The sequence below is a fragment of the Micromys minutus genome, assembly GCF_963924665.1.
Source record: "Micromys minutus genome assembly, chromosome: 29".
Classification (NCBI taxonomy): Eukaryota; Metazoa; Chordata; class Mammalia; order Rodentia; family Muridae; genus Micromys; species Micromys minutus.
The window spans coordinates 29967344-29987094 of record NC_137964.1 but is presented as its reverse complement, the minus strand read 5'-3'; the positions used below and the strand labels follow the sequence as shown (position 1 = coordinate 29987094).

Below are 19751 nucleotides of genomic sequence, written 5' to 3'. Positions count from 1 at the left end.
CCATGCCATCTGCTGCTTCAAGCAAGAGCTCATGGGTGGTGGCGTCTCCATCTGAGCCACTGTCTTGTAACGAGTGGACTGGGGCCTGCAGTCCTCGTGGAGGGTACCAGTGTTTTGTCCTGAGGCTGTGGGCCTTCCCACTCAACTGAAAGTCCCTATACTGGGGAAGGCTGGCAATTCTGTTGCTCAGCTGAAAGCCACACAGCACCCTAGAGAATCTTTCCTGAACTGTGAGGTTCAAAAGCATGTCACCTGCATGGGCAGTCTGTATATGCATGTCATGTTGCGACGCCGCACCCCCAGCTGTAAACCAGAGCCACACGTGGCGGAGGAAGACTTCAAATGAGTCCAGGAGCAGCAAATAAGGCCGTAAGTCCAGAACTTTTAATAATATAGCAGATATGGCCGCTTAAGGCAAAAGGCAAACTGCAGATGTGTGGCCACCTCTGGCTCCCAGGGATGTATCCTGGTGTCTTCTGGCTCTAGAGGCAGAAGAGGGAGCTAACAGGGACCACCTGTCTCCACCCTGTGAGCTAGTGAGGGCAGATCTTGGGGTAGATCTGATGCTCTGTGGGGAAGGGTGTCTTCCCAGAGGCTAGCAGAAAAGCTCGGTGCTTTTCCTAATGGGGTGGGGGTTGGGGGCTAGGAGGGCAGGTATTCTGAAACTAGTCACCTCTGCTCTGCTCTTAAAGCTTCTCAGTAGCCTTCATGGTTGCAAAGCCCAGAAGGGAGCTGAGTGCTCAGCCAATTTCTCTGACAAAAGTTTCTAGGTGGCTCAGCTCCAGGGGGTGGGGATTGTGGTTGTGGGAAGATATAGCAAGACCAGGCCAGCAGGGGGCGCCAGCCCAGCAGGAGGGAGGTGAGCAGCCCTGGGCACTCTGAAGTGCTATGGAAGGTTTCTTTGTCCTGTGCTGTGGACATCTGAGGCCTCAATGTAGGAGAACCCCTTCATGCCACAAAACCACACATTAGCTGGAGGTCCCAGCACTGGAAGGGAGCAGGCCAGCGGGGCACAGTGTGGGAGCCGCTCTGCTCCTTCCCTCTAAGGTCTCCACACCATGAAGCTCCACCCTCCCTCCCTTTTTTTTTGCTTCTCGGCAGACCGAATGTGGGTGTACAGGCATGTGAGGTGCTTGCTCTATGGGGATTCTGAAGAACCCTGACTGGTCTCCTGGCCCCCCGTGTGTGGATTTGCCCATGACACTCTGAAGGCAGAGGGGGTAGCTCAGAAATGGATCCCAACCTTGTGGAAAGGTCCTTTCCCTCTGCAGGGAACAATGGCTGTCCCCTTCACATGTACAGGACAGAACACTCCACACAGGTAAGGGAGTTGGGGCTGGGCTGAGGAGACCACTGTGAGCTGGGAAGCAGCTTGGAGGCTGAGCGCTTGCCTGCATGTGTGATGAGACTCTGGGTTCCACCCTCAGCACCACACCCAGTGGGGGTGAAGGCCTGGGTGCCCTGGCCTGTGGATGGAGAGAGGTTGTCACTACTGCCACAGGCTGAGGGGGAGGAGCCATCAGCCCATCCTAACACAGTCCAGGAGGGGAGGAGGAAGAGGACAGCAGAAATGGTCTCCGGCTCTGTATGGGTGCTGCACGAGGCAACGAGGCTGTATGGCTGCAGGCACTCCAGGCACTGCCCCCACATGTCCACTGTGGCTGCAGAGCCTCCCTCCAGCTCTGACATTTGTAAAACCACCCTTCCCACATCTACATGAGGTGACACCCTAAATATTGTCATAGGGGAAAGACAGTGCTAGGTCATAGCTGTATCCAGCCATGGTGTCGGAGAGTAAGCGGCAGGCAGGAAGTGGGCTCTGAAAGGCCAGGTGGTCCACAGAAAATTCATAGGCATGGATCAGGCCACGATGTCTAGAGGAAGCAGAGATAAGTTATCAGTCAAAGAGGCTGCCGTGGGAAGAGGCATGATCTAAGCTAGCTCTCTCCACTGTGCTCCGAGGCCATAGTGTGTCAGATATGTAGACCTCAGAGCTGAGGGGAGTAGGGAGGCCCGACAGACTGTTTAGGAAGAGCGTCTGACTGTGTTTCCGCTGTCCCCGACACCAGGAACAGCTGCAGACACTCAGTCACTGCCTTCCAATTTCTGCGAAATTAGGACCACGGCTGATACCCTGAGAGGATGAGGGGACTGAGATGGAGCAGGGAAAACACAGCGCCAACTCCACCCAACCCCTCACTGACCTCCTGTGACAGGAAAAGTTGTCGAGGTCGGAGTTTCGCAGCACCTTCTCGTAGGGCACGTTGGCAGTGATCATGCTGTGGCTATTGAAGGAGATATAGCGCACAGGGTGCCTGTGGTGGGGGGAAGAGCACTGTAAGGCGCTGCAGCTTTCCATGACTGTGCTGCAGAACCTTCTAGGCACTTTGCACCATGGAGAAGGAACTGGACCAGCTTCAGCTCCCAAAGCAGTTGCAACCAAGGCCTTCTTCTCTGGCACCATGTCATTTTGCAAACACACTTCTAACCTTCTCACATTCCAGCTGACTGCTCCAACAAGTTGGTGTATTTGGAATATAAGAACAATCATCCTGAGACAGACCTACAACATGGCATAGAGATCTGATAAGCCACATGGGTAAGGCCCAGTCCTGAGCGATGGCCACAGCTGACAGCCCCTGTACCTGGTGAGGTCATACCGTGAGCCAGGGGACAAGAGAGTGTGAATGGGTGCCCACCTCTGCGAGGAGGAGGAATGCCACAGCACACCAAGAGGAAGAAGCAGTTGGTGAGGGAAGGCAGCTGTACTAGATTGAGCTTGGGACAGGCACAGGGGCCTGCAGAGAGAAGGCCTTAGTGGTGCCCTGGGCTGGACAGCAGGGACCTCACTTCCCTGGTCTCCCCTAGGTGGAGAGAGGGTATGAGCCCCGTAGTGGCCCAGAAATGCTGTGCTGTCCTGAACTATACGTACTGGCTCTCCTCAAATTAAGGCAAATGCTTTTCCACTGTGGAACTTTTGAGCTGCCTTTTGGCACCACCTGGTGGCACCACGGTATCAGCAGTGAAGTTGGGGAAGGGCAAAGGCAGAGGTGGAGAGGGATGACTGGAGGCTCTGATCAAAGCTGCCAGCCAAGAAAGACACTGACTTTGTATCTGGGGAGAGTTGTGTATGTTAGGCTCTCAAACTGGGCACCTGACAGCCTCTACCCGCTCATTACAGCCGGGCCAGTGTTCAGCTACAGGACTCCAGGTTGCTTCTAAATTCAAAACGGAGGTATGGTCACCTGAACAATCTCACAGTAGGGCTCCAGTCCGAGAAGCCCTTGGCCTGTGCTCGGGACTCATCTCAACCCTCCTGCTCAGGCTAAGATGAACTCCCCTTTGCTAAGGCTCGCTCAACTCAGCCCCCAGGTGTCCTTCTTTATACTGAAGGAGGAAAGGCACAAGCTGCACAGAACATGCCGGGACACACGGGGGGGGGGGGGTGACCTGTGCCAACCCGTTCACCTGCACACTGGAAACTAACCTCCCCACACTGGTTTCTTCCTTTTCCTGGTAATATGAAGAAATTCACACAGTAACCTGCACCACAGTTGTGAAGTGTTCACTGCATCCTAAGAAGGTAGGATGCTTAAAGAGGAGCTTTCAGGAAGGTAGAGCAAGGGCGTGGCCTAGGAACCACAGTCTGTACGCAGGAGCCAGCTTACCTGGAGTGCACCTCCCACAGCTTCTGGGTCATGCGGTAATCCCACACAGACACCAGCCCCTCCTCGCCTCCACTAACAACCTTCCAGTCATCCATCTGGACTGCGGACACTCCCAGCTGATGGGCAGACAGCGACAGGGCAAGCTTATCGCTTCGGAGGTCATGGATCCTCACTCTGGAAGAAGAGCACCAGGAGAAAAGAGGTAACTGAGGAAGCCTGCAAGTACCAGCACCACAGTCCCTAGAGCGTTCCGCTGGGATTCTCCCGAGGGGAATCGCCTGCAGTTTAGAGAAGCTTTGTCTTGTGATGAGAAACAAGCATGTGCTGTCCCAGACTCTACCTGCGTCCAGAGCCTGGGATGACTTTAACCTCGAGATTATGCCTCACTCGCTCCCCAGGCCCTGAAGGCATCATAGAAACTTGCCTGTTAGTGTGTGGTCACCAGGCACACACAGTACAAGAATAAGTGTTGCAGTTCTGAGCCAGAAGAGCTGGATTTCAGAGCAAATTTTACCAAAAGTTTGTCTGACAACCTTGTCCATGGGGAGCAGGAGCCAACTCTAAGGAGAACTAACTTCCTTTTTACAGACAGTGCTTTATGAATTTCATAACTCCATTTCTTTCCTTCGTCTATCACCCCTCCAGGTTCCCTGGGTCTCTAGATCTGCCCAGGTTTTCTGCTTGAGTGTTTTTTTCCCCACTTTCCAAAATTCAGAACTTTAAATGACTTTTTAGAAATAAGTCATTCACCTACACAGCAACAGGCATTGCCAGCCATGTGAGCGGCAGCCCTACATACAAGAGCCCAGGGAGGGAGGGCAATTCCCAGAAAGGTATGTTGTGAACACGAGGCAGTCAACAGGACCAGAGGAAGCCTCCAGAGACTAGTCCATCTCTCATGCACTGTCCACAGAAGAAAACGGCACTTGTCAGCCCCATGGGGCTGAAGCAAGGCCCTGGCTCTAACAGGCCCTTCCAACAGCCAGGCACTGCCAATCAAGAAAGATACCAAATTATCAATAATATGCCCAAATTAACAACTACATTTTAAATTATGTTTATGTGTGCTTGTGTGCAAAACCCAGGGGAGGCCATGAGATCCGTAGGAGCTGGGTCACAGTTGTGAACGACCATGTGAGCATTGGGCCTGTGCCTAACCTCTTCAGCCCCAGTTTGTATGAAGAACCACTGACTGTAAGAAACACACTCCAAGGGCTGGGGAGACGGATTCTCAGTTAAAAACATGATTGCTTTTGGAGCGAATCCGAGTTTGGTTCCCAGTACCCACATCAGGCAGACCACAAAAGCAGTAGCTCCAGCACCTGGGGATCCAGGTGCCCTCTTCTGGTCTATGTGGGCACAATCTGATCTTAAATGAATTTTTAGTTTTCTGATAGCCGTTAATGTATGCTTTGTTTTCTCAATTTGGAGCCAAGTTACATATAACAGTGAGTGCAGCAGCTCCTTCATAACAGGTCCCTTCAAGTTACAGTGAAGACCCACAGAGAGAAAGGGCAAGAAAACCCCACACGGGAATGCCTTAGGGACGCCACATCCAGTTACCCATCATAAGCACTATAAAAACACTAACATTTCAATACTCCTCAGACTCTAGGCCTGATGAGACCCATGAATACTATACATGCAATCCCTCTGCAAGGAATGAGCTCAAGCTCCCCGTGTGAGGCCGAGGTTGGAATGGCTTCGAAGGCCCTGCTGCTGGGTGTTTCTGGAGTGGATAGGGAAGGAAGGAGTCCAGTTCCAGCCTGTATCCCTTCTCCTGACTGCAGATGCAGAGTGACCACAGCCTCACATTGGCCTTCAGTGCCTCACACTCTGCGGAACCTCAGAGCTTACCTACCTGCCTGCCTGCCTGGTGGGGTCAGGCTGCGTCAGCAGCACAAGACAGGCAAGTGCCTGTTTCAGAAGCCGGGGCTGTTGGAAGGGTGAGGCTGCTGCCCTCAATTCACAGTGAGGGGCCAGACACCTCGACTTCTCCTCGCAAACAGCCATCTGTCTTCCAGAATGAAGACACCGACCTTGAACTCATGAGTAGGCAGGAAGGATTCCAGCATGGCTGGCAGGGGCATCACAGCAAAAGGAGGTCCTAGTGATGTCCTGGGCTTAGTGACAGTGAACACTAATCAGAATAAAAATACATACTGGAGAATGTTACTTTAAAAATGGAAGCATACAAGAAGTCTTCAGCAGCCTAAGGGAGAAGGAATTAGTAGTTAAGGAGTAATCGTTAGGCTGACAGGGAAATTAGCGGCACCATTAAAGACACCATGAACGCGAATGACTGGATGGGGATGTCGTAATTAACTGTGCACCGCTTCAGGCAACCACAGGACATGCCAACCGTGGACCATGGGGCGACACTCAGATCTTTGGAAGTGAGCAAGTGTGTGGGGCCATCACCAGGCTGCACAGAGGATGCCGCACTGGCTGATGGGTGTGAACTACACTTCCCATAAGCACAGGTCAGAAGTTAAATGCTAACATCCATTCCTTGTGAGGGGAAATGTAGCCAGAGCCCTCAGGGAGGTTTTTAAAAATCAGGCCTTAGAGGATGCTGGCTTTGCCCTGGTGTGCACACACCCAATTTACTTCAGACTGTGTACCAGGCTCATAGCCAGTATGAAGTACATAGAATGTGGAACAATGGAACTTGGGATCCCAGCACCAGGGAGATGAAGGCAGGAAGACCAAGAGAGTTAAAGATCATTCTTGGCTACATCAAAGCAAGTTCGAGATCAGCCTGGTTATAAGAAATCCTGCTGTAAAAAACACACCAACAACAAAACAGCTGACCACAGTCTTGAGGTGCGGAATGGGGAGGCCTCACAGCAAGACAGGAGTAAACTCAGGCCGTTGTCACTCAGGACTCTAGAGGCAGGGAGACCCAGAGGGGAGCCTCAGGCTGGAACCCCTCTGCGCCAAACAAGATAACACACAACAGAGACACAGCAGATCAGGTTTGCTAAGGACTCAGAAACCGGTGTAGACAACAGAACCCAGTTGTGAGATATCTGACTTGTCTCAGAAGTACACATACTGCAGTGTCCTGTCCACGCAGACTATCAAATCACATTAGGAAGCAGGTATCGGCCCAGAGCATCTGACAGTGTGCAGTACCAACCCACAATGCAGCAGCTCTGGCAGAGCCGGCAGCCTCAGCACAAATCGCACACTCCACACTGGGAAACAGGTAGCCCAGCAAATGGGTAGAGACACATGCCAGGTCCACCGATTCCAGGGACAAGAAGGAGCCAATGGTAGAAACTGCGAATCCTCATCTAGCATCATCACTTTGCCTGCTGAAAGAAAAATAATTGGTCTGAAAGCTATAATTGTCCTATGTTTAATATTCATGGATGGGCTTGGAGGACAGCCCCAACACTCCCTCTCCGCAGCCCTTGCTAATGAAAACCGAACCATAGGAGGCGGCTTTAGCCCGCCAATTAAAACAAAAGACACCAGAACCTTCCAAAGACTCCAGCAGAGGAGCATCCATCTGATGGGCAGGAAAATGCGCTGGAACAGAGAGGGAGGCACGCTCTGGTTGGTCCTGTGTGAAGAGCTTTGAATAACTCATTATAACACTTGCAGATGGAGTGAGCGTAATGTTCGCGCCCTGCACGCTCCCTGGCAGCAGGCAGCACACACGAGCACACCACAACTTTGTGTGTGCCGGGCTGGAAGGAAGCGAGAAGACTCTTTAATTGGGGGGTCACACCTTGGGGTGTGCTTCCTATTGGTCTGAACAGTCCTGCATGATAACAAGGCACACTGTAGAGGCAGAGCTGGCAGTGCTCAGACTGTGGGTTGGCTGTTCAGGAAGAATCCACACTTGGCTGCATTTCTATCCAGGAACTACAGGTAAATGTACAGAAATGTAACATCATGACTACGTACACTGGTTATTTTTAAAGGGTTAGCACATGCTTCCGTCTGACCATGCTGTACCTGAGCTGTGAAGGAGGCTGCACACGAGTGCACGCAGAGCCCACACGGCACCGACAGCCTTCCTAGGATGTTCAAGTTCACAGCAACCGAAACACTTGTGGTCTGCATGTGGACATTCAGCAACCCCGTTCGTGATCCTGAGCTCTTAGCACCCGACTGCTCAGAGACTCTACTGAACCCCAAACTCTGTGGTTCATGAAAAGCCAGCCTGGGGCACTGCTAGCCAAAGTATCAAAGCTGGAAGCACAGAAGCTCCTAGCTTGTAGCCTGCGTTCTAAGTATGAGTGAGGCTCAGGGAGCTGGCTCAGCAAGGGCAATGCTTGCCGCATACTGGAACCCGAGTTTTGTCCCTAGAAGCTTGGTAAGGGTGGAAGGAAAGCACTAACTCCACAGTTGTCCTGGGACCTCCAAATGCACACTGTGGCCCATATACCCCCATCATCATGCATACACACAATAAACTTAAAAATATTAAAGTTAAGAATAATTCAGATATTTTGCATACCTATGTTGCATATTTTTGTCTTGTTCTTTTTAAGATTTTAGTTTTGATTGTATATGTGCATTTATATGCACATGTGAATGCAGAGGCCAGAAAAGGGTATCTGGTCCCTTGAGCTGGAGTTACAGGCAGTTGTGAGCGCCTGAGGTGGCTGCTGAGAATCAGACTGAGGTGCCTTAGAAGGGCAGTGCATGCTCGGAACAGCTGGGCCATCCCCCTGGCCCACTCTCATAGAGAGCCTCACTGTACAGTCCAGCTGTCTGACCTCCAGGTGCACTCTCACACCCAACCCCTCCACCCACAGGGACGCTGAACTAGGCTGGCTTTGGAAGTTCCAGTTCATCCTAAACAATGCAGGAAGCCCAGCCCAGCTGATAACAGGGCAGAACTGGAACACACTATTTTTATGGTCATATAAAGACAGAAAGAACAATCTTGTCAACAAATGGTACTGAGACACCTGAGCACAAAGCTAGACTCCACACTGTATACAAATTACCTGACCAGTAGGTCATGCATTTCAAATATAAGAGATTAAATTATAAAAGTCAAGAAAACAGACCAATAACCCGGATTAGGAATCAGTTTCTTATAAATAAATGCTAACACAAGCAACAAAAGGAAAATCAGATAAATCACACTAAACCAGCATCTAAAGCCTATGCTGTAGAGACACTGTCTGTCAGCAGTGACAACACCCTTTACACAAGGGAAGGAAGGATTTACAGAGGACTCATATGACAAGAGATTTGTACCCAGAGAAGCAAAAAACCTGCTACAACTCAACAATAAAAACCTCAATTGAAAATAGGATTTGAAGTGGGGTGGAGTGGGGGTGAGCACACCTTTAATCCTAGCAGGCAGAGGCAGGAAGATCTGTGAGTTTGAGACCAGCCTAGTCTATAGAGTGAGTTCTAGGATAGTCAGGGCTACCTAGAGAAACCCTGTCTTGAGAAACAAAAACAAAAACCAAAAAGGACTTGGGAATGGGTGTGGTAGAGCATGCCTGTAATTCAGAACTCGGCAGCACACACGGGATCGGCCCAAACTCTACACAGCAGGTGCTAGGTCATTCAGCTACACAGAGAAACCATGCATCACACACCATATATCCAAAGTAGGATTTGGATAGACACCTCTCTGTGGATTGTGTCAGGAGCCATAACGGACAAGCTAATAACTAGCAGGTGATCATCCTGAGATGGCCGCCTCGGATTATTATGTAGTCTGGGACTGGTTCACCCTTATTCAGCAAGGCTGTAAGGGATTCATTTTAGGAAAGATCCCTGCTATTAATATGGTTTTCCTATTATTATTAAACATATATAACAATCATTAAGTAATAGCACAACCCTTTGGGGCAGGTCTCTGCAGTTCTACGAAGATGTACTGTCTTGTAGTGATGCTATATAGACAAATAGATGACTTCTTAAGTCTTAATGATGATCTGAAAGAATTCCTAATATTATAATTGATTATTAAGCTCTTTTATAGTGGGACTACAATTAGGTCCTTTCTGATAGTCAAAACTGCAGTGAGAACTCTGCCAGTCTCCCAAGTGTCACCAGTTAATTGCTTAGATAGTAACCAGACTTTCTCCTACTTAAGAGCACATTTCAAGAGGCTGTAAAACAACTAACCAAAGGTCATAAAAGGGAACTAACAATTTATTATAGGTGTAGGACAGAGGATAAAATATTGAGTGGGTTTATCTATACAAAACTTCACTAATAACTTAGTTATGGTTTTAAACCTTCAGTGTGGAGCTGAGACAGGTGATGGATGTTTAGTCAGATAATTACTCCTAGTGGATATGCATGCAAACATTCTCTGTTGTGAGCTTCTATTTCAGTTTATGATTTGATCTTTTGTGTGAACTTATGTTGAACTCTGTAACATGATCATGTGTTCTGAAAGATGTGTAAGTGCTGAGGACAGAGAGAGGCATGCCATTCCTTTGTTCCCTTAGAAGAACTTTTCCCTGAGAACCATTTTTACTTAGAGATATTTTTTCCCTTTCTCCACTTAGGACCTTCCCACTTTCTCCTTAGAATGCACTTTTTACAACTTAGCAATAAACATTATAACTACTTTTCTAAGTGTCCGTTTTTCTTCCTGCCTTCAGACTAGCAGGCCTGGCTATCACTGGTGAGGGACAAGCAGTTTAAGAGGCACACAGGGAGGGTCTCACTGTATACAGCCCTGTGCCAACAGCTACAAGACTCCTCTGCTCACTGACAGACCTGGAAGCTCTGGTTGCAGTTTGCTGCCCTTAGTCTGAGGGCCAGCAAACCCACAGATGAAATAAGAAAACCAAGCCTCTTAGGGGCTGGAGAGATGGCTAAGAGGTTAAGAGCACTCACTGCTCTTCCAAAGGTCCTGAGTTCAGTTTCCAGCAACCACATGGGGGGATCTGATGCCCTTTTCTGTTTTGTCTGAAGCCAGTGACAGTGTATTCACATACATAAAATAAACCTTAAAAAAAAAAAAAGGCAAGAAAACCAAACCCCAAGCTGCGACGGCGGTCAACTTGATGGATTACAGCGGAACACCCTGTGGAAGTGGCTTCACCAGGAGGCTTCACGCCATCCCAGAGTTTTCTTCTGGCCCTGCCCTAAACAGGGGTTCCCCACAACAGTACTGCAGGGTGGGGCAGGAGGCTGTCATCACTTCCTCAGGAGAAAAGAGTAGACTAGTGACTAATGGGAGCGATGTGTCCACGTCACTATGCCTAGCTGTTGGGCAGGCTGCCCCAGCAGGAGCTAGCCCGGGAATGTACAGGGCCTCACCAATAGGAGCTTACATATGTTTCAGTTCTTCCATAGAAACTATACACTGGTCGGACTGGTGAGGGAAGGACTGAGGATCTTCACTTTTAGGTGAAGCAGGTCTTGTCTTTTCCTCCAAAGGCTAACTGGGCAGGTGGTGCCTCACCAAGTCATGGTGTATGAGGAGGTAAACACAGTCCTGAGCGAAAAGGCAGCTTTACTGGGAATACCCACATGTCCCGGATGACGGCTTTCAAGAGTCAGCTGACAGTCCTCAGCTGTGACATCCTGGAACTATCTGGGCTAAGGTCTTCAGTCACAAGGGGCTCCTCTGCTCTGGAGCAGGGCTCTGGTCTCCCACCACCACCAAGAAGCTTACACTGCACACACACTCTGGCCAGGGTCCACGGCTCCAGGCCTGATATGTGCAGGTCCCTAGAGCCCTGACATTTGCTCCACTAGAGAAGAGCTGAGACTGTCAGTACGTACGTATGAATGTATGTATATACGTGTGTGTATGTGTGTGTATGTATGTATGTACGTGTGTGTGTGTGTATATATGTATGCATGCATGTATGCATGTATGTATGTATGTATGTGTGTGCACCTGTGAGCAAGGGCATGTAGAAGTCAGAGGTCAATGCCAACTATCTTCACTTACTCTCTACGGCATCATTTGCTATAGGTCTCAGTGAGCCTAGAGCTCCTTGACTTGCTGACACTGAGCTCTGGTTCTGCCTGTGCCCTTCCCCCACGGTTACAGATGCATACGAGCCCACCTCATTTGGTTGTTCTGTTTTATTTTCAGATAGGGTCTCAGTATGTAGCCTTCACTGGCCTAGACCTCACTATGTAGACTAGCTTGGCTTTGAACTCACAGAGATCCACCTGCCTTTGCCTCCCAAGTGCCAAGATTTTAAAGGTGTGAACCACCATGGATTCTGGAATCTATCTTTAGGTCATGTTTGCCCAGCAAGTCGTTTACTGACTGAGTCACCTCTCCAGTCCCCCAAGCCTTAGCACACCAAACTCAGAATTTCATTTGCAAGCCCCATTCTGAGTCATCTGAGGAGCCCCCGTGAGACAGAGAGCGCCTTTTCTTTGGGGGGTGGGGCTAGTGGGTGAGGTTCAGGGGTTGGAGATACTGTGTGATCCAACAGCAAGCTGCTGCTCTACTGGGACAGAGCTTTGGGACTTGGCACAAAGAAACACCCGCCTCAAAGCTGATACCCACAGTCGAGCAGCCCGGCACCTGCAGCCCAGGCCGGGCCCAGGGGAGGGGTGCCAGCAGCCTTGGCCCTTATCCAGTCTACCTCTCTGGGGCACTGGAACAGACACAGCAGGTAACTAGCCAAAATGCAGAGAGAAAGCAAAGCAAAAGACAGGACAAGGGGGAGAAAACTAGAATCTGGACAGGAAGTCTTTCAAACACTAACCCTGCAGTGGGAAAGGCTGGCACTGTCCTGTGTGCTGGGGAAACTGACTCCCTCAGCCAATGTGTTAGAGAGAAGGCTGCTAATCAGCTAAAAACAAACTGGAATCTGTTCCCATCAAGTCTCTTTCCTGTCACCGGAGGAACACACAGTGCTCTGAAATACAGACTTGGCCTCACTTGGCAGACAGCCCTATTGTGCTGAACACAGCCCATCCCTTAGGTTATTGTTTTTAATGTTGGAAAGTGAGCTTTTCGGTGCCAAACAAATTCTGCAGCAGGGGGACAAAAGATATTCCAAGTGATCTCCCTGGACCGTCCACCGGCTGCCTGAAAAGAGAACTGTCCTGTGGAGCTTCAGAAGTAGAGTGGCTGCACAGCAGGTCCAACCATTACCTAATGTGAGACTGCGCTCCAAATCCAGAGGGTGGGGGCTGGGCCTGCGGGCAAGGCTGAAGCATGAGGTACTCACGGCTCGGGGCCAAATGATGGCCACTTCAGCCCTGACCTACCTCCTATCCATGTTGCCGCTGACCAAGAGGTTGGGAGGGCTGTCCCGGAGGTTGACACAGGTGAAGTCTCCGAGTGCATTGCCCAGCTTCGCGAGGCAGCGCTCTGCTTCCAGGCTATACACCAGGATCTGAGGGAGACGGTACAGAGCATCAGTCCCGGAAGTCAGGACATCACCCACTTCCCACCGCATCACCGTTGAGGAGCGCACTTTCCTGACTCCAGAGTGCGTACGCCACCACAGCCTGTTGTCCGGTCAGTTGTTAATAAAAAGACGTTTCTAGCTCAACTGGGCAGCATTGAGTGAACAGCGTGCGGGCTTTCCCGTGCCCCAGAAATTCCTCACACATTAAATCATCTCTGCTGTGGAACCAGCAGTCTCAAGGTGGCACACATTTCTAACCCATGAATCTTTAAGAGTCTGCAGTAGTCTAACACCACGGTCAGGGTAATTAACTATTGAAAGACAGGCAGAATCTACAACACCTCAATGCCTAATCTACAGCAGATGAGAAAAGTTCTGGACAGAGGTGAGCGTGCTTGTTTATTTATTTATATTTAAACAGAGTCTCACTAGGTATTCCATGCTGTCTTGAGACTCAGTATACAGACCAGGCTGGCCTCCAACTCACAGAGATCCACCTGCCTCTGCCTCCTGCATGCTGGGACTAAAGGTGTGGGCCATGCCTGGCTCCTGACAAGAATGTTTTAAACAATTTTAAAATAACTAAGATGGTATTGTTACTGACATGATCAAATCTGTCTTCAGCACTGAGCCGGACACTTTTACAGGTGGCTTCTGGGAAGAGGAACAGTGAAAACCAGCCATCCGATGGTGTGTTTGGAACACATCCCCAGCACTAAGCAGCAGCTCTGAGGTAAGATGTTCCCAGTGTGGGTCCTGCTCTACGTGCACAGAAATGCCACGGCAGCCCCTGGACAAGTACAGCTTCTGTCTAACAATTTTAAAAGATCTATTAACTTTTTAAAAAATGAAACCATTTTGGACCTAATGATCACCACCGAGATCTCAATCATACTTTGGAATGACTTTGTTTCTGCAGTACTTCGGTGTGCACAGGGAAGGCGGGCCGTCAGCAGCAGAGGGAGAAGCATAAGAACTGGGCTCACACAAGCCAGCAGCAGCCTCCACTTTCTTTTAGTTCCATTTTGACAAGTGGATGAATCATCTCTGAGTGATGCAGAGAGATAATCCCCGCCAAAAAGACTCTGCGAGTTCATCATAAAGACACCCAAGTCAGCAGTCAAGTAGTTCTAAAATGCTCAATAATTCAACGGATCAAAACTATCCAAAGAAACCTTTACCATTGCGTTTAGTTAAAGACCACAGAGATTGGAAAACACATTACCATCTCCAAGGCAGGTCTTCCACGCTACAAGTCCCTTAACGACCTTTACTATGGCTCCCTCCCTCCCACACTCTCTCTCTTTTAATAAGGTTGAGCAAATGGGACTTCATTTGATCTGATTGCCACAGCCTAGTGACATCAATTATTCATGCTCACACTCCCTCTTGTTAAGACCATGCATTAGACTAATTTTTCTCTTTATTGCCCTGGTTGGGTGAGTCTTAACCCACGACCACTTGAGTTGTTCTCAGAGGTGTTCAGAGATGCTTGAGAGAAGGGGAAACTCCCCCCAGCTACAATGTGGGAGCAGGTGCTCTGCACTAATGTGGCCGCCGAGTCGATAGATTAGCTGAGCATCAAATGCAGGTTCAGCAGGGTAAGCAGCAACCACGGCGCAGGCAGACGTGCGCTGCCATCCGCTGAGGCTCCAGGACATTGGCAGGCGGGGCACTGTGAGCCCTCCTTCTCCCTTCGGTAGTGCAGTGGATCTGTGGGACCCTCTGGGGATGAGAGCCGCATCATCCTAAGGGACCAGGCAGCAAGTTTTCTATTTGTTTATTTCCCTCAGAAAGATTAAATTGTTTCTGATAAAACACAGCTTTACAATCCTAGTTTTCAACTATTCTGACTGCTCTCATCTACTTATAAAGACATGTTTTAAATATAATGCCTCTTATAGGACGTTTTAACAATAAAATATTTAAAAGAAGCAGGCGGTGGCCCACTGTAGCCCATCTCCAGGAAGAAGCCACCCTGAACAGTCTGGTAATAAATGCATAGTTTTAGTTTGAAGGTCTGTCTCTCTTGCTCTGTACATGGAAGCCATCTCTGTGCGAGGCTGGTGTTTTACAGATGTGTCCCTACTACAAGAAGCTCTGGGTATTTTGAATGGCTAGGAGAGCTTCCACAATGAATACATAAATCCATTCTGATAAGTTGTTTCTATCTGGTTTTTGATAAATCATTCAACAGCCAGGTGACAAACACTTACAAATCTTCTGTGTAGCAGGCTCTGGAGTGAATGGGTGTGGCAGCCCACATACTGCCAGATAAAAGAGTCATATCTGTGCCAGCTACTGCTGGCCTAGCTGGCCTACTCTTCCCCACATGGGACCTGCCTCTTCTGGGATCACAGAGCCATCGTAATGCTGTGTCCTAGCAGCTGATGTCTCAAGCAGGAGAAGGGCTGTTGCATTGGCCATAGTATTAGGAAAGAGATGGCCCACAGGTCCAACATCTGGAAAGCACCAGCAACTACTCTGGGTGGGGAGGCCTGATTCTTCTACATGTGACCATGTCTGGTGAGGGTGCCTAGAGGCTATGGCCTTCCAGACAAATCATGATGGCAGGACCAGAAGGTAGCTACTACCTTCACAGTGGGGTCAGCTGAAAGTCTGCCATACCCTCCCCCGTCTTCATGACACTCCAGGTCCTTCTAAACCTGGTACTGACACCACCCATTTGTAAGCATGAGCCAACAAACAGAGATGCCTTCGAAGAGCTTTGCTGACAGAACTGTGGTTGTGTTCTGATGAACAAGCAATGCAATTCTGACTTTAAGTTTACCAAAACTTCAGAGAGTGGCTAGCTCACCTCCTTAGAGCCTCAGGCTGCCTCACCAGCATGGTCAGCAGGGAAGATGCGCCTCTCCCCACAACAGCAGTATTGTAAGAACCTTTTGAATCAAAGAGAACTTGTCTGCTTCCCTTTAAACAAGGGACCTGATGAATGGGGATGGGGCACATCCAAAGTCACAGAGGGAAGGCCTGACTCAAAGTTTTGGAGACTGCAGACACAGCTTTCCCCTCTCCCTCCTTGCTACTGGCCTTTCCCATCACTACCAAATACACTTTGCTCTTTGGAGAAAATGCACCGGCAGAAGCCAGTTCTGAACAGTGCAAGCCAGCCTTGCGCTCTGCATCTAGTCAAGTGTGCTCTGCTCTCTCCAGCACCATCCTCGCCACACACGTGCTTCATCTGGTGTTCCCAAGTGCCACCCAGAACTGTGTCACCGGCTTGCAGCTCTCAAACACTGAGGGTAAAAAACAGCCCCAAGACTGTGGCATGCCAGGTGCAGCAGTTACCCTGCACTTACAGTGGAGAGTGCTTCCTTGACTGGAGGAGGCTGTATGCTCCCTGGAGCAGAAATGCTGTTGCCCCACCTTTGACACAGAGCTCAGCATGACCAGCAGGAACCAGATGCCATGGTTTTTCTGTGGACCTGCATCTGGCTAGGTGCATGCTTTTGTATTTAGCGATAACTGGTTTAGACTAGGGACTGAGTGAACCTAGAATTCACGCCAGTGTGGGCTTTTCCTTTTCTGCTTAACTCTTCCTTCCATGCCCAGGTGACCTGAGGTTTATACAAGAGGTGCTTCACTCTGCATGGGCAGAAGGCCCAAAGAACACCAGCCCTGTGGTTCTCTTGTCTCATGAGGTGGCAGACATGATGTCTTTGACAAAAAGCGTCTCAAAGTGCAACTCAAGTCTGCTACCAAACAGGTCTTGCCCATTCTGCTCACCATCGGGAAGCAGTACAATCCACAGCGGCATCGAGATTACAAAAAGATGAGGGAGCCTGGCTAGGGGCTGCTCTGGGGACTCTGACCATGTCAGGTGGGGACCCTGCATTTGTCAGCACAAAGGACACGACAACTGAGATCTTTGCAGAAAGCTGAGCCTGTGGAGCTTAGATAACTGGTGGGGGTGAAGGTAGGACCCTGCCCTGGTGCAGCTCAGTTCAGCCCAGCCCAGAGGAGCATGATGCTTCCACACCCACTGGAGCCACCCAGACCTCTATGGTACTTGAAAATCAATACCTGCTCACAATAAAGGATGAGTCCTGGACACACAGAGAGAAGCAGGGACGGGCTTCTGAAGCACTCATAGTTTCAGGTTAAGGACAGAGTTGGCTGCGTCCAGTCTGGGGGTTGGCACGTGCACTCACCTATTGTGTGGTAGGGCAGGCAAACAGCAAACTGAGTACATTTGAGAAAGTGAACTCAGAATTTCTAGGATTCACAGTAGATGGATTAGCTAAGCAAAGACAGGGCAATACAGGGAGACCCTATGAGCAAGAAGCTAGATCTGAGCAGTTCCTCACAACACACTGCAGACTTGCAGATGGGACTGAGGCCAGATTAGTACACTGGTCGAAAACATCTAACCTGAGTCCCACAGAGCGAACAGAAAAGCTTTCAACAGGCACTGCCTGAGTATTTGCTATGGCTAAAAGGAATCATAAGAAGTCCCCAACAGGATAAATGAAAGCAAATCCATACAAAGACACTGGAGTGAAACCATAGAAAATTAAATCCAAGTGATGATCTTAGAGGTTCCATTCTCTGTTTTTGACCCAGGGCTCTGCTGGGTCCCAGGCTGGCTTAGAGCTGGAGGGCTGGATTTTCTAACGGCAAAGGGAGAGAGGTCCTCAGAGAGATGAACAGTCACAGCCATAGCCACCTTTGCCCAGTGTCAACGGGAGTCAAAACCAGCCGGATCGTCAAAGAACTGAGCAAACCGTCAACCTAGAACAACAACAATCTAGCCAGGCTGGTCTTCAAGACGGCCAGCAAGATGAGGACGTTTCAGGTGGAAGGGCAGCCTGGGCTTCACTGACAATGTGAATGAACTAAAAACTACTCCAGAAAAAGTGTGAGGGGCTGGGAGAAGTGACTCAAGTAACTGCAGAGAAAGAACAACACTGACCACACACAGCGAGGCGTCAACACTGTGGGCAGTAACAGAACAACTCCAGCCCCTATTCCAGTCCAGTGCCAGAGGGAGGGAAACGTCCCATAACCACCAGATGCCAGCCACACAGGGTGCGCAAGGGCCTACTTCTCTGAATTCCAGAGCGGTGCCTGGCTGTGCACCAGATGAAGCAGATGAAGCGTGCGGCCCACACAGTCTGACCATGGTCACAAGTGACGCTGTCTCTGAGTGTGAACATGAACACGTCTGCTGTCCACCCAGTGGTTTCTGCTGCAAGGTGCAGCTCTGCAAAGACAGCCACCAGCACTCATTGTTGTACATAGAAAAGACAGGAAGGGAAAGGCTATGTGTCCTAGGAATAACAACTCATACGTCTCACCACAAAGCAAGTTGTGCATGCTGCTTCACACACAAGGCTAAGTGAGTGGCCCAGGGAATTCACAGATGAGCTCAGATTTAAAAAAAGGATGAGAAAGATGGACAACTGGGGAGGGCAACAAGGCTCGGGGAAAAGTAAATCACACACAAAACAGCCGATAAAAAAAATAAAAAAGCAGTTAATAGATATGAATAATGGATGTCTGATTTAAAAGCAGTTTACTCTGATATGATGTAATTTTTGACAACCAGCCAGAGAGACGATTTTAAGTCCTTGCCAGAGATAAGTCATAGCGCGAGGCCTGGCGCAGCCGTGTCTGTGAACATGTGGAGAATGACTTTCACCACCGTCTCAGAGGTGACTTAACTGTTGGCAAACAGAAGCTGCCTCTCAGGTGCCCTGAGCAGCACCCTGCATGATGCAGGCTTGAAGAGATGGCTCCCTGACATGAGCACAGCTCCCTGCAAACAGCCCCCCAACAGCTTCCAAGACAGGCTCTGGCACTGTCCACGCTCCCTCACACAAAGGAGAAGCAGCCTGGCCGCTCTTGTTCGTAAGTTTTAATTGGAGCGACAAGCCCACAAGGCCAAGATATTTCAGGGATGGGACGGTGTTGCTGAGCGTCGCCAGGCACTGGGTAGGCAAGGCCTGCACACTCCCTACCACGTGCCAATGCACCTGCAACCCTGGTTGTTCCAGACCTGGGCTCTTCCTGGGAAGGCAGTGCCAATCACATAGGCTGTGCCAGGCTTGAGGCTTTGTGATGTGGGCAGATGTCTACAAAGGACCAGACCGAGGCCAAACCAACACCTACTGTGACCCAAGCCTGAAAGGAACTGAGTGAGCACATCCTGTGATGTCCAGGACTCTCTAGTCGCTGTGTGTCTGTCTCCTTACACATGCTCAGGGTGGTGAAGGTTTCCCTAGAGCAGTGAGCAGATGCAGCTTATACCTGCTTCAGCTCTCCGTACATAAGCACCTCCCCAGAGGAAGAGGGTAAGGGAATGACCACCGTGAACACTCAAGTGAGCATCAGATGCTTGTTGTCCAGAGCGGATTAGAGTCACGATGCAAACATGTCTAAAGCCTGAGGTGAGCTTGGTGTGCCTCATCACAGAAGGCAGCATGGACAGTTTCTCACATTTCACAAGTATTAAGGACACATGCCACGGGGCCCTGTGAGACAGGGCATCAGTGCATGCACTTTGTAGGGAGAAATGGAGGCTGCACACCAGGGCACATACTTTTTAAAGTGAAAAGGCTACAGTATCTTTAATGGGAAGATGACAGGAAAAGTGAAGAGCTCCAACAGCCTGTAGACCTGATGACATTAGCCAGGAAAGCCAGGCATTTACCTAATTACCCTTTCTTTTGACCAGCCTGACTTCTGTTTCAGCTCCAAATTAGACTAGACAGCAGCTCAGAGGGTGGACCGGAAA

General features: G+C 49.7%; 1 protein-coding gene across 1 annotated transcript in view; it reads right to left on the bottom strand.

The window, feature by feature from the left end:
- Positions 1-369: 369 nt before the first annotated feature.
- Positions 370-19751, bottom strand: part of FBXW8 (F-box and WD repeat domain containing 8) — an 84519-nt gene continuing 65137 nt past the window's right edge. Inside the window, exons 8-11 of the mRNA XM_080941220.1 lie at positions 12852-12979; positions 3669-3842; positions 2205-2315; positions 370-1874 (exon numbers count right to left, since the gene is read on the bottom strand). Of these exons, the coding sequence (XP_080797346.1) occupies positions 1730-1874; positions 2205-2315; positions 3669-3842; positions 12852-12979 (558 nt within the window). The 3' untranslated portion in view covers positions 370-1729. The remainder of the gene's footprint in view (positions 1875-2204; positions 2316-3668; positions 3843-12851; positions 12980-19751) is intronic.